A 25,313-nucleotide genomic window follows, 5' to 3' on the forward strand; every position below is an offset into this window, starting at 1 on the left:
TGTTTTCAAATGCAAACACTGCTTGTTGAAGGGATAAGACTGTATTTCCAACGCCTTGCATTTTCACATTGAGCTGGTTCAGTAGTTCAGTCATGTGCACGAGATAGTAGAACTTCAGGAGCTACTCAGTGTTAGCTAACTCAGGATGCTTGACGTTTTTCATTTCAAGGAAAGTCCAGATTTTGCTCAGACAAGCTGCAAAACGGCTGAGCACCTTTCTTCTTGACAACCAACGCACATTGCTGTGCAGAGGCAGACCAGGATAATCATTCCCAACTTCATCCAGCAGTGTTTTAAACTGGCGATCATTTAAAGCTTGGGCAACAATAAAGTTGACCACCCGAATGACCAGCGACATCACCTCACCAAGCTGCTCGCCACACATCTAAGCACAAAGCACCTCCTGATATAGGATGCAGTGAAAACTTAGGATGGGTCTCTTTTCATGTTCACGAAGAAGCGCTACGAATCCTCTGTTTTTCCCCACCATGCACAGAGCACCATCCGTACACACCGAAATAAGTTTATCCATCGGTAGATATTTTCTTTAGCGAACTCAGTGAAAGATTTGAATAAATCCTCCCCTCTTGCTGTCTCTTTCATAGGCAAAACAGCAAGACTTTCCTCACATAGTGTGTCACCGACAGCATACCTTGCAATCACGTTGAACTGGGATAAATGGCTTACATCTGTTGACTCATCCAAAGTGAGAGAAAAGAATGGTGCTGCATTTATATCCTTCACTTGTGTTGCCTCAGTTTGATATACCATCATGATGGTATGATTGTGAACAGATCTTGCCAACAGAGGCATGTCTTTTATTCATTTGATTATCTTGTCTTTATCTGAAAAGTCGTCAAAAAATTCATTGGCAACATCAAGCATGAATGTTTTGGCATACTCCCCATCTGTGAATGGCTTTCCGTTTCTCACAATTGCTAAGCACCAGTTGAGTCCAAACACGGAGTTGCTGCTGACTAGCTTGCACTCTGCACAGTAGCTCTTGACATGCTTTCTTCCTGCTGTCCCCCGCTGGATATTTCGATGCAAATATAGTATGGCGTGTGTCGAAGTGGCGCTTTATATATGACCATTTCATTGATGCAATTTTATCATTGCATTTTAAACACACTGCAGAACCTGCTCTCTCCACAAAGGCAAATTCCTTTGTCTATTCCTGCTGAAAAGTACGGTACTCCTCATCTTTTTTTCTTTTAGCCATCTTTTTTGTCAAAAGCATTTCTGCAATTAGCTAGCTGACTACTTGATTAAAAGGAGGGAAGTTTACTTCCTGACCTCACAACGACCCATGTATGTTACGCATTATCCAATAAAAATTTGGTGTTGTCCTGGAGGACAGCTGTGTTTGCAGCCACCCGCAACCATGAACATGAGCAGTAGGAAAGGAATGGATTGTAATACAGGAGAATGTTTTATATTTTTAACATTTTTTTTATTAAAGATTTGCGAGCCAGATGCAGCCATCAAAATAGCCACATCTGGCTCGTGAGCCATAGGTTCCCAACCCCTGGACTGGGGCTTGAGTCTGGTGGGACCATCTTCCAAGGTGAATGAAGCTGAGGATACAGGCTTGATCAGATTTTCCCTGCACTAAAGATATGGCCAGATTGTTTGGGGTCAGAGTAGGGAGAATATTATTTTTAAAAAACCCCTTCTACCTCAAAAAAAAACAACAACAAACCCTCTTATTCATGGTTATTATCAAATGGCATATTTTTGTGAGCGCAGAAGGTGAAACTGAATCTAATTATTTTTGGTTGCTCAGAGCCCTGGTTTAAACACACAGTTGTGTGTTTTGTACCTCCTGGTACCTTTTCCCTGATATTTATAATGTCTGAAAATACTAAATTTTCAAGTACTTCCTGTTATACAGTAGTAGCTGGTAAGGACATTTGCGTAAGATGTCACATGTAGCCCTGAGCATGAGCACAGAAGGGGGTGCAGATCTGACTAGTGGGCCCACAGGGCCAGTACAGGAGGTGGCAGTAGGTGGCAGGCAGCGAGCTCATTGTGACCCTGAGCAGTCAGTTGGGACCATTGTCTCCTCACCTGGAAGAGGGCGCTGCTGCTTGATTCCCTTGGTACCTTCGGTAGGGAGAGGAAATTGGTGAGTTGTATTCAAAAGAAATCAAAATATTAAAAGCTCCAAATTAGAAAAGGAGCCTGGTGGGGGAGGGGAGAACACTGGCTTTTTTAAACCAATCTGGAGAGAAATGGGAAGTATCTTTGAAAAGTCACTTAGGGAGGGAAAGTTGCTGATCAGAATTTTTGAACTTAGGGTTAATGAATTTGTGTTAGTAGAAAGCAAAGTAATGAAAAGGCTGGAAAACAGCCTGGATTGGGGGAGTAACTTGTTCCTGAGAGATGTGGTCGCTTCCCAGCCCTGCTCAGGGGGCAGGCCTGCATAGAGGCCCCACAGCACTCAGCAGCTACGGGGCAGCCCTCACTGCAGGCACCGGAACCTTGGACAGGAGTTGAGCAGAATTGTGGCAGCTGTGAGCTGAAGCCTGTTTCATTCAAACACACGTCCAGCACTTGTAGCAGGATGATGCCACCCTCCCTGACGAGCCTTCATGTCAATCCCTCACCAGGAGAGGCAGACACTTGCCATCTGCATGTGACGTGTGTGCCTCCCCAGCTGACGGTACATGTTTGGATTTCCACTCTCAGTGGCCTTAGGACAGGGGTCCCCAAACTTTTTACACAGGGGGCCAGTTCACTGTCCCTCAGACTGTTGGAGAGCCGGACTATAAAAAAAACTATGAACAAATCCCTATACACACTGCACATATCTTATTTTAAAGTAAAAAAAACAAAACGGGAACAAATACAATATTTAAAATAAAGAACAAGTAAATTTAAATCAACAAACTGACCAGTATTTCAGTGGGAACTATGCTGCTGTCACTGACCACCAATGAAAGAGGTGCCCCTTCTGGAAGTGCGGCGAGGGCCGGATAAATGTCCTCGGGGCCGCATGCGGCTCGCAGGCCATAGTTTGGGGACCCCTGTCTTAGGATGTTTAATGTGTCCCCAGCATCCTGTCACCTCAGAAGGGAAAAACCACTTGCTCTCTGTGTTTGTGCATTCGCTAGTCGGGGACCCTCACAATTGCTAAAATTGTGATTGACTGCAAAACGGAGGACAGGTCCCTCTGTGGTCGCGTTTCCCAGACAGGGTTCAGCAGGGCAGCTGTTCCCCATGAACTGAGGGAGTGTAGGAACCATCTACAAGCTGACATTTTATTTATTTATTTTATTTATTCATTTTAGAGAGGAGAGAGAGACAGAGAGAGAAGGGAGGAGGAGCTGGAAGCATCAACTCCCATATGTGCCTCGACCAGGCAAGCCCAGGGCTTACAAGCTGGCATTTTAAACATTCTGTTAAACGTGTCTTGTGGTAGAATGAAAGACTCGGATGAATTTTAAGAATGAGATTTCAGAGAAAATTTGAACTTCCAGCAGGTGCTCCCAGCTGAATCCCCAGACCCATGAGAGTACAAAGCTCCTCTCGTTCTGGTCGGAGGGGTGCTGTGGTGGGAATTGAGGGAAGGATGGGCCCTGGTGTCCTCAGTCATCAAGGGCATTGTGAAATTTTCAGGCAACATTAATTTAGTTCATTTTGACTTAAAAAATAAGCATTCTTGTTTTTGACATTTTTCCCTGAAGTGTTTTTATTGTTAAGTACCATGCTAGAAATTTCAAGGACATCTGAAAAGCATTGTAGAAGTGTTGATGTGAACAGTAGCAAGGGCTTGCTTAGGTACCCTTCTAAACAAGTTCTTCACCTCATTCACCTATTCCTCACAACAGCCTCATTACATCGGCACTATTATTGTCCCCATTACAGATAATAATAGGGCAGAAGGGGAGGGAGCTGTGAGTTGCAGGGCCAGAGCTTTGAAGTCCCCATGCATTTGACATGGTCATGTCTCTCATGTGGCTCCATGCTTCTTGAATTGTTTGTGCAGTAAAAAATGCCTTTTAGGCCCTGGCCGGTTGGCTCAGTGGTAGAGTGTCGGCCTGGCGTGCAGGAGTCCCGGGTTCGATTCCCGGCCAGGGCACACAGGAGAAGCGCCCATCTGCTTCTCCACCCCTCACCCTCTCCTTCCTCTCTGTCTCTCTCTTCCCTTCCTGCAGCCAAGGCTCCACTGGAGCAAAGTTTGCCCAGGCGGTGAGGATGGCTCTGTGGCCTCTGCCTCAGGCGCTAGAATGGCTCTGATTGCGGCAGAGCGACGCCCCAAGATGGGCAGAGCATCGCCCCCTGGTGGGCATGCTGAGTGGATCCCAGTCGGTCGGGCGCATGCGGGAGTCTATCTGACTGTCTCCCCGTTTCCAGCTTCGGAAAAATACAATAAATACGTAAATAAATAAATAAATAAATAAATAAAAATGCCTTTTTATAGGATGATCCCTGTGCACACGCAGACATAATTGAAGTCAGAGACACACTGAAGGACACCTACCTCATGTTCCATAGCTCTCTTCTTTCTGTTTCACTGTGGAAAGTTCCTTTGCTATTTACTAATTCACAGTCATGGCCCACACATGAATGGATTGCCATCCTCAATTTAAAAAAGCATACATAACGTTAGATAATGAGGATCAAATCTTAATGCCACCCTTCCTGGTTTTAATGTGAATAAAAATGCTTGGAAATGAAATTAATGCAAGCACCAAACTAGATTGTTGATTAAATGTGTTCATAAAAGTGTCATGCTCAAACTGAGCCCTGAGATTTGGTCCTTAGCAGTGAAAAGTAGTTTATGTGGATAAACCATGCAGTGGTTTTCAACCACCTGTCCACGGGCCAGTTCACCAGAAATTTCATCGATCCACGGAAGAGTTAACCACCCTAATGTTGTATGGAGATTATAGACCTGATGATCTTGGTTGAACTCACACACAGGGTGAAATGAGCCTTAGTGGTCCCCGAAATAATTCTGTTTTCACCCAAATGTAAAAAGGTTAAAAACCACTGATTTGTTAAATATTAAGTGCCCATGGTCATCTACAAGTTTTCGAAAGCAGTTTATACCAGTGATGTTTATGTTGCCCTACTTGGAAGTCACATAATAATTAAAGCAGAAAGAATTTATATGCTAACCGAATTAAAATTCAGTTATTAATTGAACATTTAAGGCTTTGAATGCTTGCTTGTATGTGGGTCTTAGGACTAAATGACTTTCCCATTAATTAATTAAGTATCAAATCTAATGTAAATAGTTTCTTAATACTAAGATGTTCATAGAAAATTTTGTACTTGGCCCTGGCCAGTTGGCTCAGTGGTAGAGCGTCGGCCTGGCGTACAGGAGTCCCAGGTTCGATTCCCGGCCAGGGCACACAGGAGAAGCGCCCATCTGCTTCTCCACCCCTCCCCCTCTCCTTCCTCTGTGTCTCTCTCTTCCCCTCCCGCAGCCAAGGCTCCATTGGAGCAAAGATGGCCCGGGCGCTGGGGATGGCTCCTTGGCCTCTCTGCCCCAGGCGCTAGAGTGGCTCTGGTCGCAACAGGGAGATGCCCCGGAGGGGCAGAGCGTCGCCCCCTGGTGGGCAGAGCGTCGCCCCCTGGTGGGCGTGCTGGGTGGATCCCGGTCGGGCGCATGCGGGAGTCTGTCTGTCTCTCCCCGTTTCCAGCTTCCGAAAAATACAAAAAAAAAAAGAAAATTTTGTACTTAATGACATCTGAAATTTCTCAGTGATAAAACTGTGTGTATGGGGGAGTAAGTTGGATTGGCATGTTTCTGTGTTATATCATTAGAAGGGCAAAGATTGATCACCAGTGGAAGGCAGCTGCATTAATTTATTCAGTGTAAGTTTGAGGGCGCGCTCATTTCAAAGCTCTGTGGATTTTAGGAAGTGGGAGGTGCCTGGGGAGAACTAACTAACCCATGAAGCTCTAAATACACTTGCTCTTGTCCTGTCCCCAGAATGGTGGGTCTTGGCCCTGTTTCTTACTTTTTATAAAGCCGTAAGTTTTACAGTATTTATGGCTTATTTGAATAATTCTATATGCTGGATTGTGTGACTAATAATTTTTTTTTTCAAAAAATGTTTAACCAAAATTAAAATTGAAATCTTTTCTAAATGATTGCTGGGTTGTGTGACAAGAGCAGGTTTAGTTTTGTAAGAAACTGCCCAACTGTCTTCCTGAGTGGCCACACCATGTTGTGTTCCTACTGGGAATATGGGGGAGTTCCTGTTGATTCAGGCCCTCCCAGCGTCCGGGGGTGTCAGTGTCCATATTCGGGCCCTTCTGATAGGTGCAGTGGTATCACGTTTCAGTTTGCATTTCCCTGGTGAGGTAGGATGCGAAGTGTCTTTTTTATAGGTTCATTTGCTATTTGCATATCTTTGATAAGGTCTTTAGCCAATTTTTTTCAATAGAATCCAGAGTTCTTTACATATTTTTTGGCTTGGTCCTTTATCGGATATGTCTTTTGCAAATATTTTCTCCTACTCCGTGACTTGTCTTCCCCTTCTCTTCACATTGTCTTCCCAGAACAGAAGTTGTTTATTTTAATGAAGTCCAGCTTCTCAGTGGTTTCTGTCACGAACCGTGCCATTGATGGGCGGCATATCGAAATGTCCTCACCATCATTGGTCAGCTCGGCTGTCTCCTGTGTTGTCTTCTAGGAGTTGTATAGTTTTGCTCCACTTTTATTTTTAAGGAAGGTTTTGCAAATATTATATGAATTATGTTTGACATACTAAAATTGCCCTTACTTTAACTTACTGATTGGAGGGGTGGGGCCTGTGGAGTGAATGCCAATGAGCACAGGTTTTTATTTTATTTTTATGATTTATTTATTTATTTTACACAAAGAGGAGAAAGAGTTGGGGACAAGAAGTATCAACTCATAGTTGCTTCACTTTAGTTGTTCATTGACTGCTTGTCCTGTGTGCCTTGACCGGGCAAGCCCAGGGCTTCGAACCGGCGACCTCAACGTTCCAGACCCACTGCCCCACCACAGGCCAGGCGGTCATTTCTAATTTAAACTAGATGAATTAGAGGGGTCTTTTAGGATCATCTAATACTACCCTATTATTACTATTGTATTTAGAGGAAGAAGGAGATCTGTCATTTGGGGCATTCCTATGGTTTACCAGGCACAGAGCCAGGCGTTTTTATATACGATGTCTTACTGAAGTCTTTCCAGAAACTTTGAGAGGTTGGTGTTTAGGTTTTTCATTTAGAGTGAGCTAACAGAATTAGAACCAGCATCAAAAGAGGAGCCAAGAGGAGCGAATCCGACCGCAGGGCTCACTGGTTGCAGTCTCTTCTGGGGTCATGGGCATAGGATTTTCTAGCTCCCGTCTGGGGGTGACTTGAGTTAAGGGTCGTCTTACTGAGAGCCCCATTAGAGGACAGTGGGAAGCAGGAACACAGGCAGAAGACGGTCACCTTTGTATCAGACTGTGAATTCAGGATGACACCGTTCAACTGGGAGACACACACAGTTTTATTATGAGACTCTGCTGTGAATAATGATTGGTTGTGTGTTCTTCAATAAGGTTTGCTTTGGAAGTTGAAGCACGATAGTTGTCAGGCTTCAGTTATAAGTTTATAGTAGGTATGCTTGTGTACCTACTAGCTATAGAGTTTAAAAGGAAAATTCAAGTCTCATAATTTTCATTGTATCATGGGAAGTGGGGACACTAAGTCACCACATTATCCTAGCTGGGCTAATTTTTTCCAAGTGACACAGATACCAGGACAGGTGAACTTCTCCTAGTTTCATCAGTGACGAATTTGCATCTTCTCATTTTCACGGGGCTGCAGCCTGGTGTCCACTCTGGGAAACTACATTCTTGAGGGCTATGCCTCTGGGCGCTTGCTGTAGCGGCTCCTTTCATCACAGACCTCCTCTGATTTATCACAGGCCTTGGACACTGTCGAGGGCTAGAAGTTTCATTAAACTGCTTCTGAGTTCCGACCTCCTGGTGCTCCCACCGGTGTGCCCTCTGTCTCTCCGTCTCTCCCCATCCCCTCTTCTGGGCGTGGGGGCTGGGGACTCACTTTCCCGTGTCTTTTAAATAAAAGCTTCAGCCCTCATTTCTTAAATTCTTCCCTTTTACTTTGAGGATTTTATTTGCATTGATACCGACAGTTTTTACCTTTTTGCACATTGCTAAATTTAATTTTTCAGGTGTGATTTTCCTTTGAGCTATAGTTCTAAACTACCCGCTTGGACATTTGCCTTTTGGTGTTTTTTTTTTTTTTTAATCACTTCACATTTAATATAGCTAAAATTAAGCTCTTCATCTCTTCCCTCTAGATTTAGGCTTCTTCATGTAACTTATTAAAGAGAAATTCTCTTAATCACTTTTTTTTTTTACCTAGTGAGGGGTGGGGAGGCAGAGACAAACTCCTGCATGTGCCCCAACTGAAGTCCACCCAGCAAACCCACTAGGGGGTGATACTCTGGCCTTCTGGGGCATTACTCCATTGCTTAGCAACCAAGCTCTTCTTAGCACCTGAGGCAGAAGCCTTGAAGCCATCCTCAGTGCCTGGGGCCAACTCACTCCAGTTGAGCCATGGCTGTAGGAGGGGAAGAGAGAAAGAGAGAGAGAGAGAAAGAGAGAAGTGAGAGGGGGAGGAGTGGAGAAGCAGAAGGTTGCTTCTCCTGTGTGCCCTGACCAGGAATTGAACCCAGGACATCCACATGCTGGGCTGATGCTCTACCACTGAGCCAGCTGGCCAGGGCAATACCATCACTTTTCTCTTTGGGGTTGTTTCTCTTTAACTCCCTTTACCCGTGGGATTTTGCCAGCGGGAGAATTTTATAAAGAGTGTTCAATTTAGTGATGTAGAGTTCACACGGACAGATTTAGGAATGTCTGGAAGATGATCATTTAACCCAGAATCACCAGTGAAATTGTGCTTGTGAGTTCATATTTATTTACATAGTGTTGCCGGGTGTTACCTAAAGTAGAGGACACTATTAATTGGTTAAGATCCTATTTATTAGTGACTCACAGATGTTTTTATAGCTTTTTCTTTAGGTGATAGGAGGGGAGATAGGTGGACTCCCACATGCACCAGATGTTTTTATAGCTTTTACAGTGTAACTTTTTGTTGTTGTTTTGTTTTTGAACCATAAAAGATGTCAAATAAAGTACAGTAAGCATGTTCACCTCCGGGAATTGCATGTTATCCCATTTAACATATTTGTCTACTTAAGATCTGGAGTGGGTTTTGTACTGACTGTCCTTTGACCGTCTTGCTGAGCATAAATGACGTGGTCATGGAGTCAGAGTCCTGGGGTTCCGTGGCGGCCAAGCCGGGGCTGCTGAAACTCCTGTGCTCTGTTGCCTCCATTCGTGACTGGAGGAATTGTTGTTTCTGTGGGAGCTGAGCAAAATCAGACGGAAGTTCTTCCCCCTCTACATCCACAATCCCCTGAACTGTCTCCATGGGCCCCCCACTGACATGTACCCCGAACCCAGCTCCTCCCCCCATGTCTTCCCTCCTCCACAGGTAACTATTTTTCATTTTGGTGTATCTTCCCATTTTGTTCTTTTTGAGAAGAAAAAAATGTGTTTTAGGGTTTACCCCATGCCCCCCACACACAAAAGGAACCTTGCTTTTTCCAATGAATGTGTCCACTAATCACTGTATTGTTATTATCAGTAAGTGGAGGTCACCCTGTTCCTTTGTGTGACCACACAACGCTTCATTGTGTGAATACACATAACGTAGTCCTCCTGTGTCCCCTCTTGATGGATTTTGGGTTGATTTCCAGTCTTTGCGATGACGTGGCTTGAGTTTACTCCTCGTGGTTATGGGCCAGTTTATTTTGGGAAAGACTCCTAGAAATGGGATTGCTGGCTCAAGAGGTGATTGCATCTGTAAGGTCCTCACATGCAGCCTGATTACTGCCTGTGTTTGCTGAGCAGTCCCGGTAGTAGTCAGGAAGTTGTGTTGAACTTTTACTATACTGTCTGTGAAATTCTGCAACCCAGTGATAAATTCTTAGAGGTTTGAAAGTACAGGTTTGAGAGACAGCCCTTGTCATACTTAACTTGTACCTTACATTGTGCCCCTATATGCCTGGCCGGCTTGTCGTAGTTCCTGCTGGGAGTGGTCTAAAGCATCTGGTGTCTCTTTTTCCGTTGCTATGTGTCCAGGTTGAACTGGTGTTTCAACTATAATAACCTCCTGGTTATTAATTGAAATTTAAGATGGTAATTGGAATTTTTTTATACTTGTCATCTGTAATTGTTTAAACTTAATTATAATTATTCTCTTTTATATAGATATGGAATGATGTATTTAAATCTTATAAGTAAGCCCTGGCCGGTTGGCTTAGCGGTAGAGCGTTGGCCTAGCGTGCGGAGGACCCGGGTTCGATTCCCGGCCAGGGCACACAGGAGAAGCGCCCATCTGCTTCTCCACCCCTCCGCCTCGCCTTCCTCTCTGTCTCTCTCTTCCCCTCCCGCAGCCAAGGCTCCATTGGAGTAAAGATGGCCCGGGCGCTGGGGATGGCTCCTTGGCCTCTGCCTCAGGCGCTAGAGTGGCTCTGGTCGCAACATGGCGACGCCCAGGATGGGCAGAGCATCACCCCCTGGTGGCAGAGCATCGCCCCATGGTGGGCGTGCCAGGTGGATCCCGGTCGGGCGCATGCGGGAGTCTGTCTGACTGTCTCTCCCTGTTTCCAGCTTCATAAAAATGCAAAAAAAAAAAAAAAATCTTATAAGTAAGTATAAATTTTGGAGGCCTTGAATTTCCGTAATGAAGTCATGTAGGCTTGCTTACTATCTAAGTTAGTTAATGCTGTTCCTGATAGATGTACAGTAGAACCCCAATTACTGACTGCACAAATAAATGGTCTGCATTTACAGGATCTTTAAATTTAGATTTCTTCTTTTTTTTTTTTAGATTTCTTCTTGATTAAAATTGTGAAATTTAAAAATAACCAACATTCAGCCTGACCAGGTGGTAGCGCAGTGGATAGAGCAGTGGTTTTCAACCTGTGGGTCGCAACCCCGGTAGGGGTCGAATGACCAAAACACAGGGGTCGCCTAAAGCTATCGGAAAATACATATTTATTTATTGATTGATTTTATTTTTATTTATTTATTTTTTTCTGAAGCTGGAAATGGGGAGAGACAGACAGACTCCCACATGCGCCCAACCGGGATCCACCCAGCACGCCCACCAGGGGCGACGCTCTGCCCACCAGGGGGCGATGCTCTGCCCCTCCGGGGCATGGCTCTGTTGCGACCAGAGCCACTCTAGCACCTAGGGCAGAGGCCAAGGAGCCATCCCCAGCGCCCGGGCCATCTTTGCTCCAATGGAGCCTTGGCTGCGGGAGGGGAAGAGAGAGACAGAGAGGAAGGAGAGGGGGGAGGGGAGGAGAAGCAGATGGGCACCTCTCCTGTGTGCCCTGGCCGGGAATCGAACCCAGGACTTTTGAACGCCAGGCTGACGTTCTACCACTGAGCCAACCGGCCAGGGCAATACATATTTATTATACAATACATTTTTAAATAAAATATGTATTTCCAATGGCTTTAGACGACCCCTGTGTTTTGGTCATTCGACCCCCGCTGGGGTCGCGACCCACAGGTTGAGAACCGCTGGGATAGAGCATCGGACTGGGATGCAGAGGACCCAAGTTTGAAACCCTGAGGTTGCCAGCTTGAGTGTGAGCTCATCTGGCTTGAGTGCGGGCTCACGAGCTTGAGCACAGGATCATCGACATGACCCCAAGGTCGCTGGCTTGGACCCAAGGTTGCTGGCTTAAGCAAGGGGTCACTCGATCTGCTGTAGCCCCCCCCCCCCCAGTCAAGGCACATATGAGAAAGCAATCAATGAACAACAAAAGGGCCACAACGAAGAACTGATGCTTCTCATCTCTCCCTTCCTATATGCCTGTCCCTATCTGTCCTTCTCTCTGTCCCTGTCACAAAAAAAAACAAAAAAAAAAACCAACATTCAAATACAAAATTCAAATGAAATAGCTTTAAATCAGGGGTCTCAAACTCGTGGCCCACGGGCTGCATGCGGCCCGCCGAACAATTTTGTGCGGCCCGCAGACTAATCCACGGGCTTACTTAATTTTATCCAAAATATTTTGAACTTCGTGGATTAGTCTGCAGGCCGCACAAAATTGTTCGGCAGGTCGCATGTGGCCCGCGGGCCGCGAGTTTGAGACCCCTGCTTTAAATAGTTCTGGGGATGTAAGTACAAGTAAATGTCCAGTTCATGAATTTGCAGGCTCCCCCTTGACTGGTCAGCGTATAGTCATTTGGACTTGTCGTCACAAAGTCACAGCCAAAGCTCTTGCTTGTCTTTTGCGCGATCCCTCTGAAAGCCCTGCTGTCATTGCACACTGAAGAGGGAGACCTGGGGCACGCTCCAGTGAAGTGGCACACCTTCACCTTCAGTAGAAACAGCTTGGAGAGGTGACAGGAAGACCACAGGTTTGGAATCCAAATATTTGGGCCTGAATCCCCGCCACTGTTAGCAGAGTATCTTTGGGCAAATTATTTAACATCCCCGAGCCTGAGCTCCCTTGTTTGTGAGAGGCAGACAGTGCCACACAGAGCGTTGGTCACTGGAAGGGTTTAGGGAAAGCATCGGATCTCCTGTGGGCACAGAGTCCAGCATTGTGCCCACAGTGAGTTCTAGGTCCTTCCCTTATGGAGTCAGTCAGCTGGCATGGAGCAGGCAGTTCCCCTTGGTGGGCACTGTCCAGGCGGGGCGGGCATGGGTGTGGTGGGAAGGTGGTCACGGAATCCATTCATATCATAGAATGAACAACTGTCTGTGTTCTAGATGTTAACTGGGCAGCAGTGTGGAGGGGGTAGTGGAGACTGGTGACAGACCAGGAAAGAGCCCTTTGTTAGTGACCAGGGGAGAGATCCCAGCCATCAGAGGATTTCACCCACAATAGTATATAGCTAATAAGTATGATGTTTTTGCTTTTGATTTTTTATTTTTAAGATTTATTGATTTTATGGGGAGGAGGTAGAGCAAGAAGTATCAACTCATAGTGGCTTTATTTTTATTTTTTATTTTTTACAGAGACAGAGAATGAGTCAGAGAGAGGGATAAGAGGGACAGACAGACAGGAACGGAGAGAGATGAGAAGCATCAATCATTAGTTTTTCATTGCGCGTTGCAACACCTTAGTTATTCATTGATTGCTTTTTCATTTGTGCCTTGACCGTGGGCCTTCAGTAGACCGAGTAACCCCTTGCTGGAGCCAGTGACCGTGGGCTCAAGTTGGTGGGCTTTTTTTTTTTTTTTTTTCTTCATTTTTCCGGAGCTGGAAACTGGGAGGTAGTCAGACAGACTACCGCATGCGCCCGACCGGGATCCACCCGGCATGCCCACCAGGGGGCGATGCTCTGCCCCTCTGGGGTGGCGCTCTGTTGCATCCAGAGCCATTCTAGCACCTGAGGCAGAGGCCACAGAGCCATCCTCAGTGCCCGGGCCATCTTTGCTCCAATAGAGCCTTGGCTGCGGGAGGGGAAGAGAGAGAGAGGAAGGAGAGGGGGAGGGGTGGAGAAGCAGATGGGTGCTTCTCCTGTGTGCCCTGCCGGGAATCGAACCTGGGACTCCTGCACGCCAGGCCGACGCTCTACCGCTGAGCCAACCAGCCAGGGCAGTTGGTGGGCTTTTGCTCAAACCAGATGAGCCCGCGCTCAAGCTGGCGACCTTGGGGTCTCGAACCTGGGTCCTCTGCATCTCAGTCCGATGATCTACCCACTGCGCCACTGCCTGGTCAGCCATAGTGGCTTTGCTTTAATTGTTCCCTCACTGCTTGTTCTATGTGCTTTGACTGGACGAGCCCAGGGCTTCAAACCGGCAACCTCAGCATTTCAGATGGCTGCTTTATCCACTGCACTATCACAGGTCAGGCAGTTTTTGATTTTTTAAACATAAGCACAGTAAAACCACGGTGGCCAGCACCTAAACCAGATCTGTATTATGGGTCATTCCAGCGTCTTTCCATCTTGTCTAGGGGATTGCCAGCCTTCTCTCCCCTCATAGAAATTGTTTGTTTGTTTGTTTAAATCTTGTATATAAAAATCTTGTTGTCATACTATATGATTCCTCTATCACTTCTTTCAGTCAGGACTCTTTCTGCAGTCGTGTGCTGCAGCATGTGTGACTCTCCTACGATTTATTTGTGAATTCTCTTGGTGGCCTTGCGAGCTGTTCCAGGTTTGGATGTTTTGTTGACTCTCTCTCTCTGTCCCTGTAAAAAAAAAAATGCAGCACATGCACACGTCTGCATATTACCTGGTGTACCTACGTAGTCGGTCTAAACCGTTGTTTTGCTGGTAGTGCGCGCATTGTAGCCACGTCTTAGAAAACATGTACAGGTAATGGCTTTTTTTTTTTTTTTTTTTTGTATTTTTCTGAAGCTGGAAACGGGGAGAGACAGTCAGACTCCCGCATGCGCCCGACCGGGATCCACCCGGCACACCCACCAGGGGGCGACACTCTGCCCACCAGGGGGCAATGCTCTGCCCCTCTGGGCATCGCTCTGGTGCGACCAGAGCCACTCTAGCTCCTGGGGCAGAGGCTAAGGAGCCATCCCCAGCGCCCAGGCCATCTTTGCTCCAATGGAGCCTTGGCTGCGGGAGGGGAAGAGAGAGACAGAGAGGAAGGAGAGGGGGAGGGGTGGAGAAGCAGATGGGCGCTTCTCCTGTGTGCCCTGGCCGGGAATCGAACCCGGGACTTCTGCACGCCAGGCTGACGCTCTACCACTGAGCCAGCCGGCCAGGGCCCAGGTAATGGCTTTATTGAGTAATTTCCAAGATCATTTGTATTTTAACCACATTTAAAATGTTAATAAACTAGAGATGTTAAACTTAGTTTTGTGTTGGTTTTTTAACAGTGAATTTTAACTATTTTTTATTAACTCTAATAAAGGCTTTATTTTTGGAGGATATTGTAACATTTTAATATTTTGGGGTTTTTTTACATTTTTCTAAAGCAGTCAGCCTAACTAAAGCAGCTGCAGATCGTGTGTTCTGGAAACCCTGGTCTCCTGCGTCCCTGTTAGCAGTCTGACATGAAAGGTGTTCGTGCGCCTCAGCGTCGCCGCTGCAAAGGCGTTTGCTCAAGGTGTTGGGTCTTAATCTATAGAAATGGAGGCAAACATCAGGACCACATTCACAGGCAGAAGCAAGAGCTGGGTGTTCTGAGTATTTGAAGTGAAATCGAGGAGAGAGTGCAGTCCTCTTACTACTTTAAAATTTATGGGTGCCTCCCCTGAAATAGAAATATGGTTATATGGTCATTAAAGTCTTAAGAATTTACGGTTGGCCACTTCTTCTGAAGCTTCTTCCCTTGCCTTATGTTTGTGCGACAGTGTTGTGGAACCCGAGTTCGCGGAGTTGCTGTAATAGGATTCTGTGAGTTTTTTATGATGCTTCCTCTGCTGACTTCTTCCTCATAGCTGGAAATGGAGAGGGGATGTCTTGATTTTTGAATGAGTCTGAGTTGCATAGTGTGTTTGTGCTCTGCTTAGAAGGTAGTGCATGGGGAAAAGGTCTTAAGAATGTGTATTCCTGTCTGTTCTGTTTGGTAATGCCAAGGGAATAATGCATCAGGAGAATGTGCAGCACGTGCTCGGTGAGACCTTATGGTCCTCGCTCAGGGCCACGGCTCGCCCTTTCTCTGGACTCTAGGAGGCCCATGGACATCTCTGTCCTCTGAACTGACACTGCCATGGCTGTTTGTAGGTCCCTGGCCAGAGCCCTGCCACACACCTTCCTTTTCCTTCCCACAGCGGTTCTTCACAGAGCTTTCTCGGATCCTCTGCCTTCACTCCTGGCTCTTCCTCAAGGGGCTCTTTCTCAAGGGGCTCCTGAGAGCCAAGGCGTGGCTCTCTGTTCCCCACAGCCCCCAGGCCCCAGGGTGCCGGTGGCGGGGCCCTCCAGTGTTCACAGCCCAGTCAGGCTCCTCGAAGGCTCTGCTCATCCCTCCCAGCTGTCTGCCCCCCACCTGATCTCAGAAATGCAGGGCACGCCCTGCACCCAGCTCCTACTCCATGCCTAGCACCCACTATTGACGGTGACTCAGTGTCCATGTGGACGGCCTCCCAGAGCCTTCACCTCGCTCTCCCTGAGCACCCTTCTGCTCCCAGGCCTGCCCCGCGCCCAGAGCCTGCAGCCCACCTGCAGCTACTGCTACCCTCCTTCCCCGTGCTCATGCTCGTTCCCATTCCCGAGGGTGTGGGCGCTCTCACTGCGTCTCGTCCCCCCACTTTCCCCATGCCTTTGTGGCCAATGTTCTTAGCCTGTGTTTGGCCCCTTCCAGCCATTCCAGTTTTATTTCTGCCCTTAAAACCACAGTGCAACTGTCCTTGCTGAGGTCACCGGTGACTTCCATGAAACAAAAGCCAGCAGCACATTTTAGAAATCGTCATGGTGACGAAAGTAGTGCCTGCCGTCTGCGAGACACTGGCTGCCCGACACCCGAGGAGCTGGCAGTTTGCCCAAGACCGTGCAGGAAGTCAGGGCAGCCGCTATGGTCAGGGAGCCGGCAGGGCTTCTGCTTCCTTTGCCTCCAGGGTGCAGGTCGCTATCATTGTTTTGGGCTTTAACATTGCAAATACAGATTCTGGGGTTCCCTAAATCTCTAGTCAGTTTCTAGGTGTTCCTCAGGACTGACTCAGCGTGGGCCCATCTCTCTAATTTCTCTTGTTCCCTCTGGCTCAGACTCAAGCAGTGCCCGTCAGATGAGCTCACAGGCCCCGCTTCCCAGGATGACTACAATAACCACAGTCACCTGTCCACAGGTGAACCCCTCCCACCAGCGTGTCCCTACTCCCGTGCGTGCGGTCCTCATAAATGGGCCCACGGTCCATTTGTCAGCCGTATGTGGGAATGTACACGCCTGCTCAGTCAGGCCAGTGGGTGCTCACTGAGGCTGGTTAGGAAGGATGACAGCAAACACCCAGAATTCCTCAGCAGGGGGCTTGAAGCCCCCAAACCAGGGAAATGAGGTCTAGCTCATTATTTGGTGAAAAATGTTGCAGAACAGTGTGTGGTTGATCCCAAGGGTTAGGAATCAGTAAGGGTCGGCAGAGATTTATCTTTTTTCTTTTTTTTAAACTATGTTGTTTGTGCCTTGAAATAGGTTTTTTTTGTTTTTGTTTTTTACAGAGACAGAGAGTCAGAGAGAGGGAGAGATAGGGACAGACAGGAACGGAGAGAGATGAATGAAAAGCATCAATCAGTTTTTTGTTGCAACACCTTAGTTGTTCATTGACTGCTTTCTCATATGTGCCTTGACCATGGGCCTTCAACAGACCGAGTAAGCCCTTGCTCTAGCCAGTGACCTTGTGTCCAAGCTGGTGAGCTTTGCTCAAACCAGATGAGCCTGCGCCCAAGCTGGCAACCTCGGGGTCTCGAACCTGGGTCCTCCGCATCCTAATCTGATGCTCCATCCACTGCGCCACCGCCTGGTCAGGCTGAAATAGTTTTCTTGAAAAACTAGTCCTGAGATATGAGTTCAGGCAAAAGTACTGTACGGCCAAGTCAGTTTGAGATGCTTTATACTGTTATTTCTGATGGAAATTCATGATACATGTTCACTTAAGGCCTCTGAAGGCTGGTAGCAAACAATATAAAGTATTTAACTTCATAGAAGCTAGCCATTCCCAGACTCCCTTCATGTTGTTTAGAGGATGGCTGGTTAGGGTTCAATAAAGGACTTGCCAAGTGCTCTTTTAAACCAGTCCTTTTGTTGCTGGTGAAACTCAGAATGATTGGTATCAGAGAGGATGTATTTTTCGTAATTCTCAGAAGTTAGTTCACATTTCTACTCAGTGATGGCATTTTAGACACTGTTTGTCCTGAGAAACAGGCTGTTTGATTAGCGCATGGTTTGAATTGTTCGAAACCGATTGTGTTGGATTTTGTATCCCTTTGAAGCAGCAGACTTTCCTATGAGACAAGTCCTTAAACAGACGGGAGACGGCCTTCTCCACTGACCTGCTTGCTTTGACTCTGGGTGCTGTTCCGTTCTCTTCCTTTCCTACGGAGAAGTGTCATTGTGTGTGCCCGGGCTGGTGTAGACTGCCCCTCCGGCTGCCTGGCCTGTGGCTGGTGTGAGGTGCCGTGGGTTCCTCCCACATTCTGCAGATCTGTATCCAAACACCAGGGTTCCTCCCAGGTGCCCCTGACTGTAGTAGCTAAATCCTGTAATGCTAAGGGTCTATATACCAGAGAGTACTTTTTTTTTTTTAAAGATTTTATTCATTATAGAGAGGGGGAAGAGAGAGAGAGAGAGAGAGAGAGAGAGAGAGAGAGAAGGGGGGAGGAGCAGAAAGCATCAACTCCCATATGTGCCTTGACCAGGCAAGCCCAGGGTTTTGAACCGGCAACCTCAGCATTTCCAGGTTGACACTTTATCCACTGTGCCACCACAGGTCAGGCCCAGAGAGTACTTTTGAAAACTGCCAATTTCCTAATATCTACTGACTTTTTGGCCATTCTGAGTCTTTTGACTATGAAATGGGATTCATTAGAGAAATATTTTTATTCCTCACCTAGGAAACATTTGAACTTCTCTGACTTTTCATGCAGTCTGCTTAAGATTCTTCACGGCTTATTTTTATTTTTTTATTGACTTTATTGGGGTGACATTGGTTAATAAAATTATGTAGGTTTCAGGAGTACAGTTCTAGACTTACATTGCCTTTGTATGGTCTTGTGTGTTCACCGCCCCAGATTTGGCTCAGATGACACGTTCTCGAAGTGATTCAGGTTTCGGTAGCTCACCTACCTGCCTGGGTTCACAAAGAGCAGGAACACCATTGAGGCAGTGAGTGCGCTGAGCTCCATGCTGGGGGCCTCGGGCTGGCCTGGTGGCTGGACAGACAGCCTGTTCCTGCTGTTTTCAATGCCATCTACCTCCCAATGACATTGTTTCTGGGGCAGTTACACTAATTCAGGGTCACACTAAAAACGCTTGTTTAAAAGCCTCCTTGTGTGGTGTGTACATAGACGAGCCATAAGGTATTTCTGCAATATGGCGTAGTGAAAGGTTCTGACCTCATGCAGGGTTGCAGAGCTAGGGCCCTTTGTCCGTGGGTCCAAGATCCTAGGGCATTATAAATTGTACTTTGCAGTAGCTTTGGACACTTAGGTATAATGACAGGTATCTTTTGTTAAGTGTTTACTGTGTGTTAAATATTTTGTATACATTAGCTTAATTGAATGTCACAACTCTTTAGGAAAGTGGTTTGCCCACTTTGCAGACTAGTAGATCGAGGCAGGGAGAAATGAGAAGTTACATCGGTTGCCCAAGAGCATAGACTCCATAGGCATGGGGCCAAGCTTCAAACCAGGCCTCCCTGGGTTCAGGGTACGTTTTAACATTTCCGGACTCCCTTCTACAAGGGCGTGAGCAGTCCCTTCTTCAGCTTCGCATGCCTTTGTGTTTTGCCAACTGCTAAGTGAAAAATCATTGAAATTCACAGCTACCTAGTGAGAGTGAATGGTTTTTCCTGTTAGGTATTTGTGTTTCTCTTTCTGGAAATTTCCTTTGTATTTCTTCAAGCTTGTCTTTCTGATATATCAGTCAAGTAACAGGGCTGAAGTTTTGGTACTTTTAGAAGAACAAACAAAAAAGCAATATGCTAGTTGTCCCTGTGCAAGTCTACCCAGCTTTCCCGTGGGCTTTAGTAGTCCTAATAAGTTTGAGCTAAGTGTCTGAGTAAGTGTATTTTTCTACACATCTCTAATAAGAGTGTTTCCCTATACAGAGGTGCGCCCTCGCTGGGTTAGGGCAGCGCCTGCTGACGCCCATGGACTGTTTCTATCCATGTGTGACCTTGTCACCCACCCAGGGTGTTGAGAAACAATTCCCCTCTCTTTCTTCTTCAGGTTTGCCTGCGATGAGATTTTCTTCTCTCCGGTTAAAAGACGTCCTCTTGGAGCTGCTGTGGATAAATTTGGAATGATACTGTATATTTTCATCTGATGGAGAATTAGCTATACCTTGAGTAAGGATTGCTGCGCACTGGACAACTTGAGAATATCGCCCACCATGTCATCGAACAGGAGTCAGAATCCCCACGGGCTGAAGCAGATTGGCCTCGACCAGATCTGGGACGACCTCCGTGCTGGAATCCAGCAGGTGTACACCAGGCAGAGCATGGCCAAGTCCCGCTACATGGAGCTCTACACGTATCCTGCTGCTGGAGTGGGGCTTGCCTGGGGGCCTCTTTGCTAGTATAATCTGAGAATTATTAGCAGTCTGGCATCGTATTTTCTCTTTCCAGCTCTTCCTGTGGTATAATCACAAGTTCCTTTTTGGCTTTAAAACTTAACTCCTTTACTCTCAGTTTTTTGAGCAGTGGTGAAATCGGCTAGTTGGAAGCCTAAATCTGTGCTTTCAGCACAGTGGCCACAAGCTACATGTGGTTGTCTGCATTGGAAATCATTAAAATTAAGTAATGAATTAAAAATTTTAGTTCCCATGGCCCGACCTGTGGTGGCACAGTGGGTAAAAGACCAATCTGATTTGGTCAAAAATTACATATGAAGAAATTCCCCAGAGACAAGTCATCAACCAAATTTCCTTGATCTCCACGCTAATGTAGGAGTACTCTGCTGCAAGTGGTTAGATAATAGTCGGTTTTGTTTCTTTTGAACTTGAAATGGGAAATGAGATTTCTTAGCAGTTTATGGACACCGTTCTCTTTGCGGTGCTGTGCCTGGCTCAGAGGATGGCCTGGGTCCTGCTGGGAGGGCAGGCACTTAGGAGGGGAGCACAGCCCTGTAATGCTGTGAGCTGTGTTAGTTTATTGTTTTCTTAGCCTGGCTTTTCAAAAGTTTCCCCCCCAACTGTACACTAAGGATTGCATTCAACTTTCTTAGTAAGTTATAACATCAGCATGTTCAGAACTGACTTGACCTCATCCTGTGTTCTATGACACAGTTCGTGGTCCCTGGGTGGGGCTCTGCTCACCCAGGGCAGACCTGCTGAGCCCTGGTGACTGCGGCAGATGCTCTGCGGGGTGAGGTGCCAAGACACACTGGCCCCGCGCTCCACTTGCCCGCATGTGGTCATCACTCTCGGGTCAGTGAGTTTTACTCTGTCCTATCTTCCAAAAGCAGGGTCCATGGGGAAGAGTCCAGCTACAGTATTCTCTCCCCTTCATAGAAACTCTTCTCAGCAAAGCAGATGAAACAGAAAGAGAAACATCGTGCTCTCTTGGTAGATCAGAGACGATCCTTGTCTATGTGGAAATAGCCACCCGGCCCGGGGACTGTATTAGGGTAGTTTTTATCTTGTACTTTTTGGTCAGGGGTCTTATACTCATCCCATTTTGCCCACCTCGCAAGCATGGCTTACACGTATAACTGTAGTTCGTAGTTTTTCCAGATGCGAGCTGCGATCTTACACGTTTTTCCTCTCCGAGCAAGGCTCTTGGGTCACAAATAGTCACATAGAGAAGAGATGCAAACAGTCATAGGCACGCGGGGAAGTACTCAGCCTCATAATTTTTAAGGAAATGAAGAATTTAAAAAATTTTAAGTTATTGAATTTCAAACAAATGATTATAGCCAGTGTTGGCAAGAGGAGAGAGCTTGGCCCCACGCTCAGGTGGGCGTGTCGGCTTGCTGAGGTCTTTCTGGAGAGAAACTCAGAAATACAAAGACATGAAAATGTACGCTGGTCAGAAGGAAATAGTTGTATTCAAATTGTGCAGAGCTATTCAGAAAACATTAATAATGAGAAACAGTGAGAAGCAACCTCAGTCTTGAACAGTAAGGATTTGGTAGTTAATGGTCATAAACAGCCGTTAGAAATATATTAACCAGTCACTGTTGTGAAGTTGTTTCTGGTAGAGAGAAAGCAGGGAGTAAAGTGGTGTGTGTACTGTGGGCCCCCACGCACCCTCTCTGCTTTGAGAAAAGTTACCACTGTATTGAAAGTGGTTATTCATAAGTACTGGGCTTGTGAGTGATTTTTTTAAAATGATCTGTACTTTCTAGATATCCAGTATATAACATGCATTTAAAATACAGTTTGCTGGTTTTTATTAGTTTTCTGTATGCAAATGTAAGTTGTCTCTACCTTTCACTACTGGGCTGGTGCAGTTGAAGAAGTTTCTAGAATTGAGAAAGTATATCTACCCTTGAGAGCTCTCACAGAAATTATCCTTAGATTTCATAGTTGCCTCTAGAATTGAGTTTTTGTTTTTTATTAGTATGAATATGGTACATTCAGCTTTTTGGTTTTTTCCTTTTAAATTTGATTCATGGTGTGTATACTTCAAGCACTTGGAGTGTTTTTAAACAAAGCTCACAGTTAAGTTTACAAGCGGTCCCCAGTCTCTGCTTTTGGAATCTGCTAGCTGTGGACTGATGCGCTTTGTCCGGCATGTTCACATTCCTGGGCCTGTCCAGCCACGGCCTGGAGGGAACCTCGTGCTTTCAAGACTTTGTGGACAGACTGCCGGCTGGTGGGGGTCTGCCGCTCTGGCCGGTTTGTACCAGTGAGACACATGGTGGCAGGTCAGGATGGGACATATTTTTCATTTACCTTTTAGGGCAAGTCTCTGCAAGTGATCTTAAAACAAGTGAATTGTTGGAATTTCCACTCGGAGTTCCAGTTGAGTAAGAAATGGCAGGAAAAAATGGTTCTGTCCTGCTCAGTTTTGCTTCTTTAACTGAACTGACTTTGCTGAGGTGGGAATGGTGTGAGTTTGACAGTAACTGGAAGTCACCAGTCAGGTCCCCTTCTCCCCTTCAGAGGAGTCGGTGCTGCGGGCTTCCTTACAGAGCCATGGGCTCTGGGACAGCGCACACAGTGGCCACTGTGTTCCCGGCAGGCCTCTCACCCCAGCTCCCAGGCAAGGAGGCTGTTCGGGAAATGTCTGCAGAGATGAGCTTTGTGTGGCTTTGCCTGAGACCTCAGCATATGACGTGACCCCTTTCACTGGGACTTGTCCCTGCCATCATGCCAAAGGTGGGCCTCAGCAGGTGACTGAGCAGATCCAGGGTGACCAGGTGTGTGGCCTGTCTCACAGGGGGAGCAGACCTGGTTCTTCACCACAAACTGCCACCCCCTGTCCCGTCCCCACCTGCCCATGGGGGCGTGGGGGCTGGGCAGACACCCACTTCCAAAGACAGTGTCCCAGGGAGCCTTCTGAAATGACTCTCAGGCCCTAAAAGTCAAGCGCATGGGGTTTCGGGGTCACTGCCTTTCCGATTTCCAGGTTATTTGTACCTCCTGGAAGATTCCTCTTAACTGCTGTATTTAACTGTTCCTCTCCATCTATTTTGTTTTTGCTTTAAAAATAATTCTAGATTTGATTTTTTTCCCCAGTTATTGGTCATATTTATTTTGTGTTTATATTCATCATAGAAAGTAAATGATTTATTAGCAGTTGTTCACATGTTGGCATGGTTGGTGTGGTGTGGTCTGGGGGGCAGAAGGGGCTGGCTTCCCGCAGACAGAGCAGCTGGGCTGCCACCATAGGGAAGCCCCAGGGTCAGAGGTGCCCCCATGCCGGCATCCCAGGCCCAGTCAGCTTCCCCGGGCCATGCTGCCCCCCTTCAGGACAGCACGCTCAGGAGCCAGGCACAGCTCACCAAGAATCTGCCCTTTTCTGACAGCATTTCCCCATGTGATCTAGTTGATTTGAAGCTCAGATTTATTAAAAATGCCGAAGTTTGGAGGTGGTGTGTGTCACACAGCCCATCCGGTCTGTCTGAGCGTGGGATCTGCTTCTTCCTTGGGTGACATTCTTTTACAAAACGTGGTTCACTGCTCCTCATGTGTATGTTTGTATATAACTGTCTCTTCCTCTTAAAAAAAAAGCGATAATGGCTCTCCTGTCTGCATTGTAGGGAGGAATCGGCAGAGCTTGTGATGGGGGGGTGGTTTGACAGCTGTCCCTGAGAGGAGATGCTAAGAGGGGAGAGAAGGGCTTTGACGCTGCTGGGGCTGGAGTTTCAAGAGCTAGGAGAGGTTAGGTGGGTCTCAGCATGAGTATCGATAAGGGGAAAGAGTCCGTCCACAGTGTCACTGGCGGGGGGGGGGAGTGTGGGGGTGAGGGCAGCACTGTCAGGACGGCGTCTCAGGGTGGCCTGGTGACACGGTACTTTAGCTGGCTTTGGGGAAGGGTAATGCTGGGTTGTGGTGAGTCTTGGCAGTTAGGTAAGTGAGTTTTTTGGGTTTTTTTTGTTTTTTTGTCATTACAGGTCCATAAAGATGGTTATATGAGTGGAGAATTAATGACTTGATGTGAACAAATTTTAGGAGGATTAAACAGGAAAGAGACAAAGGCCGGGAGAGAACAACTGGCCTTTAGGAAGAGCAAGCCCAGTTGTCCTTGGAGTACTAGGTCTCTTGCCTGCCATTTCTTCTACTTTTTGTCCTTCATCCTCAACATGTAGCTTTGCTTAAATCTACTTATAAGTCATTTTAAAATAAAGCTTCGATTATTTTGATATCTGTAATTGCCTGCTCCTGGAAATAACAGTTAAACGTTGTAATAGACTGGTGATTAGCTTTTTTGTGTTTACTGAAGTAGGTAATTGTGACCTTCCCTTTGTACCTGTGGCCTTCTCATACACCTAGGACAGTTTTCCCCAGCCTCATAGGACTATCTAGAAGGTTCGTGTTTTTTTGGCGACCTTGCCCTGACCTTGCCTCCTCCTCCAGGGCTGGCTGCTTTGTGGCCTGCGGGCCAGCTCGGGAACAGGGCTGCTTCAATTTGGGCTTTACTGGGATGTGAAGAGTGAGGTCTCCTCTCCGTTTTAGTCTCCAACAGGCTGTTGTTGCTATGTTGAAAATGTATTGATATTGAAATACTTAGTAAAATATGTCTGTATTGTTCACTGTTCACACCAATGGTGCAGGTTGGTTCCCTTAACTTTCCTCCCAGTCACGTCTATAACTACTGCACAAGTGTCCACCAGTCAAACCAGGCTCGGGGGGCTGGCGTCCCGCCCTCAAAGTCGAAGAAGGGGCAGACGCCAGGGGGAGCTCAGTTTGTTGGCTTGGAATTATACAAACGACTAAAAGAGTTTCTGAAGAATTACTTGACAAATCTTCTTAAGGTAAGACATTTTACTTGTATACTAAATGTTTCTAATAGAACTTTTTTTTTTAATTTTTATTTATTTTTTACAGAGACAGAGAGTGAGTCAGAGAGAGGGATAGACAGGGACAGACAGACAGGAATGGAGAGAGATGAGAAGCATCAATCATTAGTTTTTCGTTGCGCGTTGCAACACCTTAGTTGTTCATTGATTGCTTTCTCATATGTGCCTTGACCGCGGGCCTTCAGCAGACTGAGTAAC

General features: G+C 46.6%; 1 protein-coding gene and 1 pseudogene across 2 annotated transcripts in view; one reads left to right on the forward strand and one right to left on the reverse strand.

The window, feature by feature from the left end:
• Positions 1–25,313, forward strand: part of CUL1 (cullin 1) — a 78,203-nt gene that overhangs the window by 11,428 nt on the left and 41,462 nt on the right. For both annotated transcript variants that reach the window (XM_066262527.1, XM_066262526.1), the window contains exons 2-3: positions 19,878–20,180; positions 24,896–25,070. In XM_066262527.1, coding sequence (XP_066118624.1) covers positions 20,041–20,180; positions 24,896–25,070 — 315 coding nt within the window. In that variant the 5' untranslated portion in view covers positions 19,878–20,040. The remainder of the gene's footprint in view (positions 1–19,877; positions 20,181–24,895; positions 25,071–25,313) is intronic.
• On the reverse strand, positions 13,923–14,027 carry LOC136327606 (U6atac minor spliceosomal RNA; annotated as a pseudogene).

This window comes from Saccopteryx bilineata, chromosome 2 (genome assembly GCF_036850765.1).
Source record: "Saccopteryx bilineata isolate mSacBil1 chromosome 2, mSacBil1_pri_phased_curated, whole genome shotgun sequence".
Taxonomy (NCBI): domain Eukaryota; kingdom Metazoa; phylum Chordata; class Mammalia; order Chiroptera; family Emballonuridae; genus Saccopteryx; species Saccopteryx bilineata.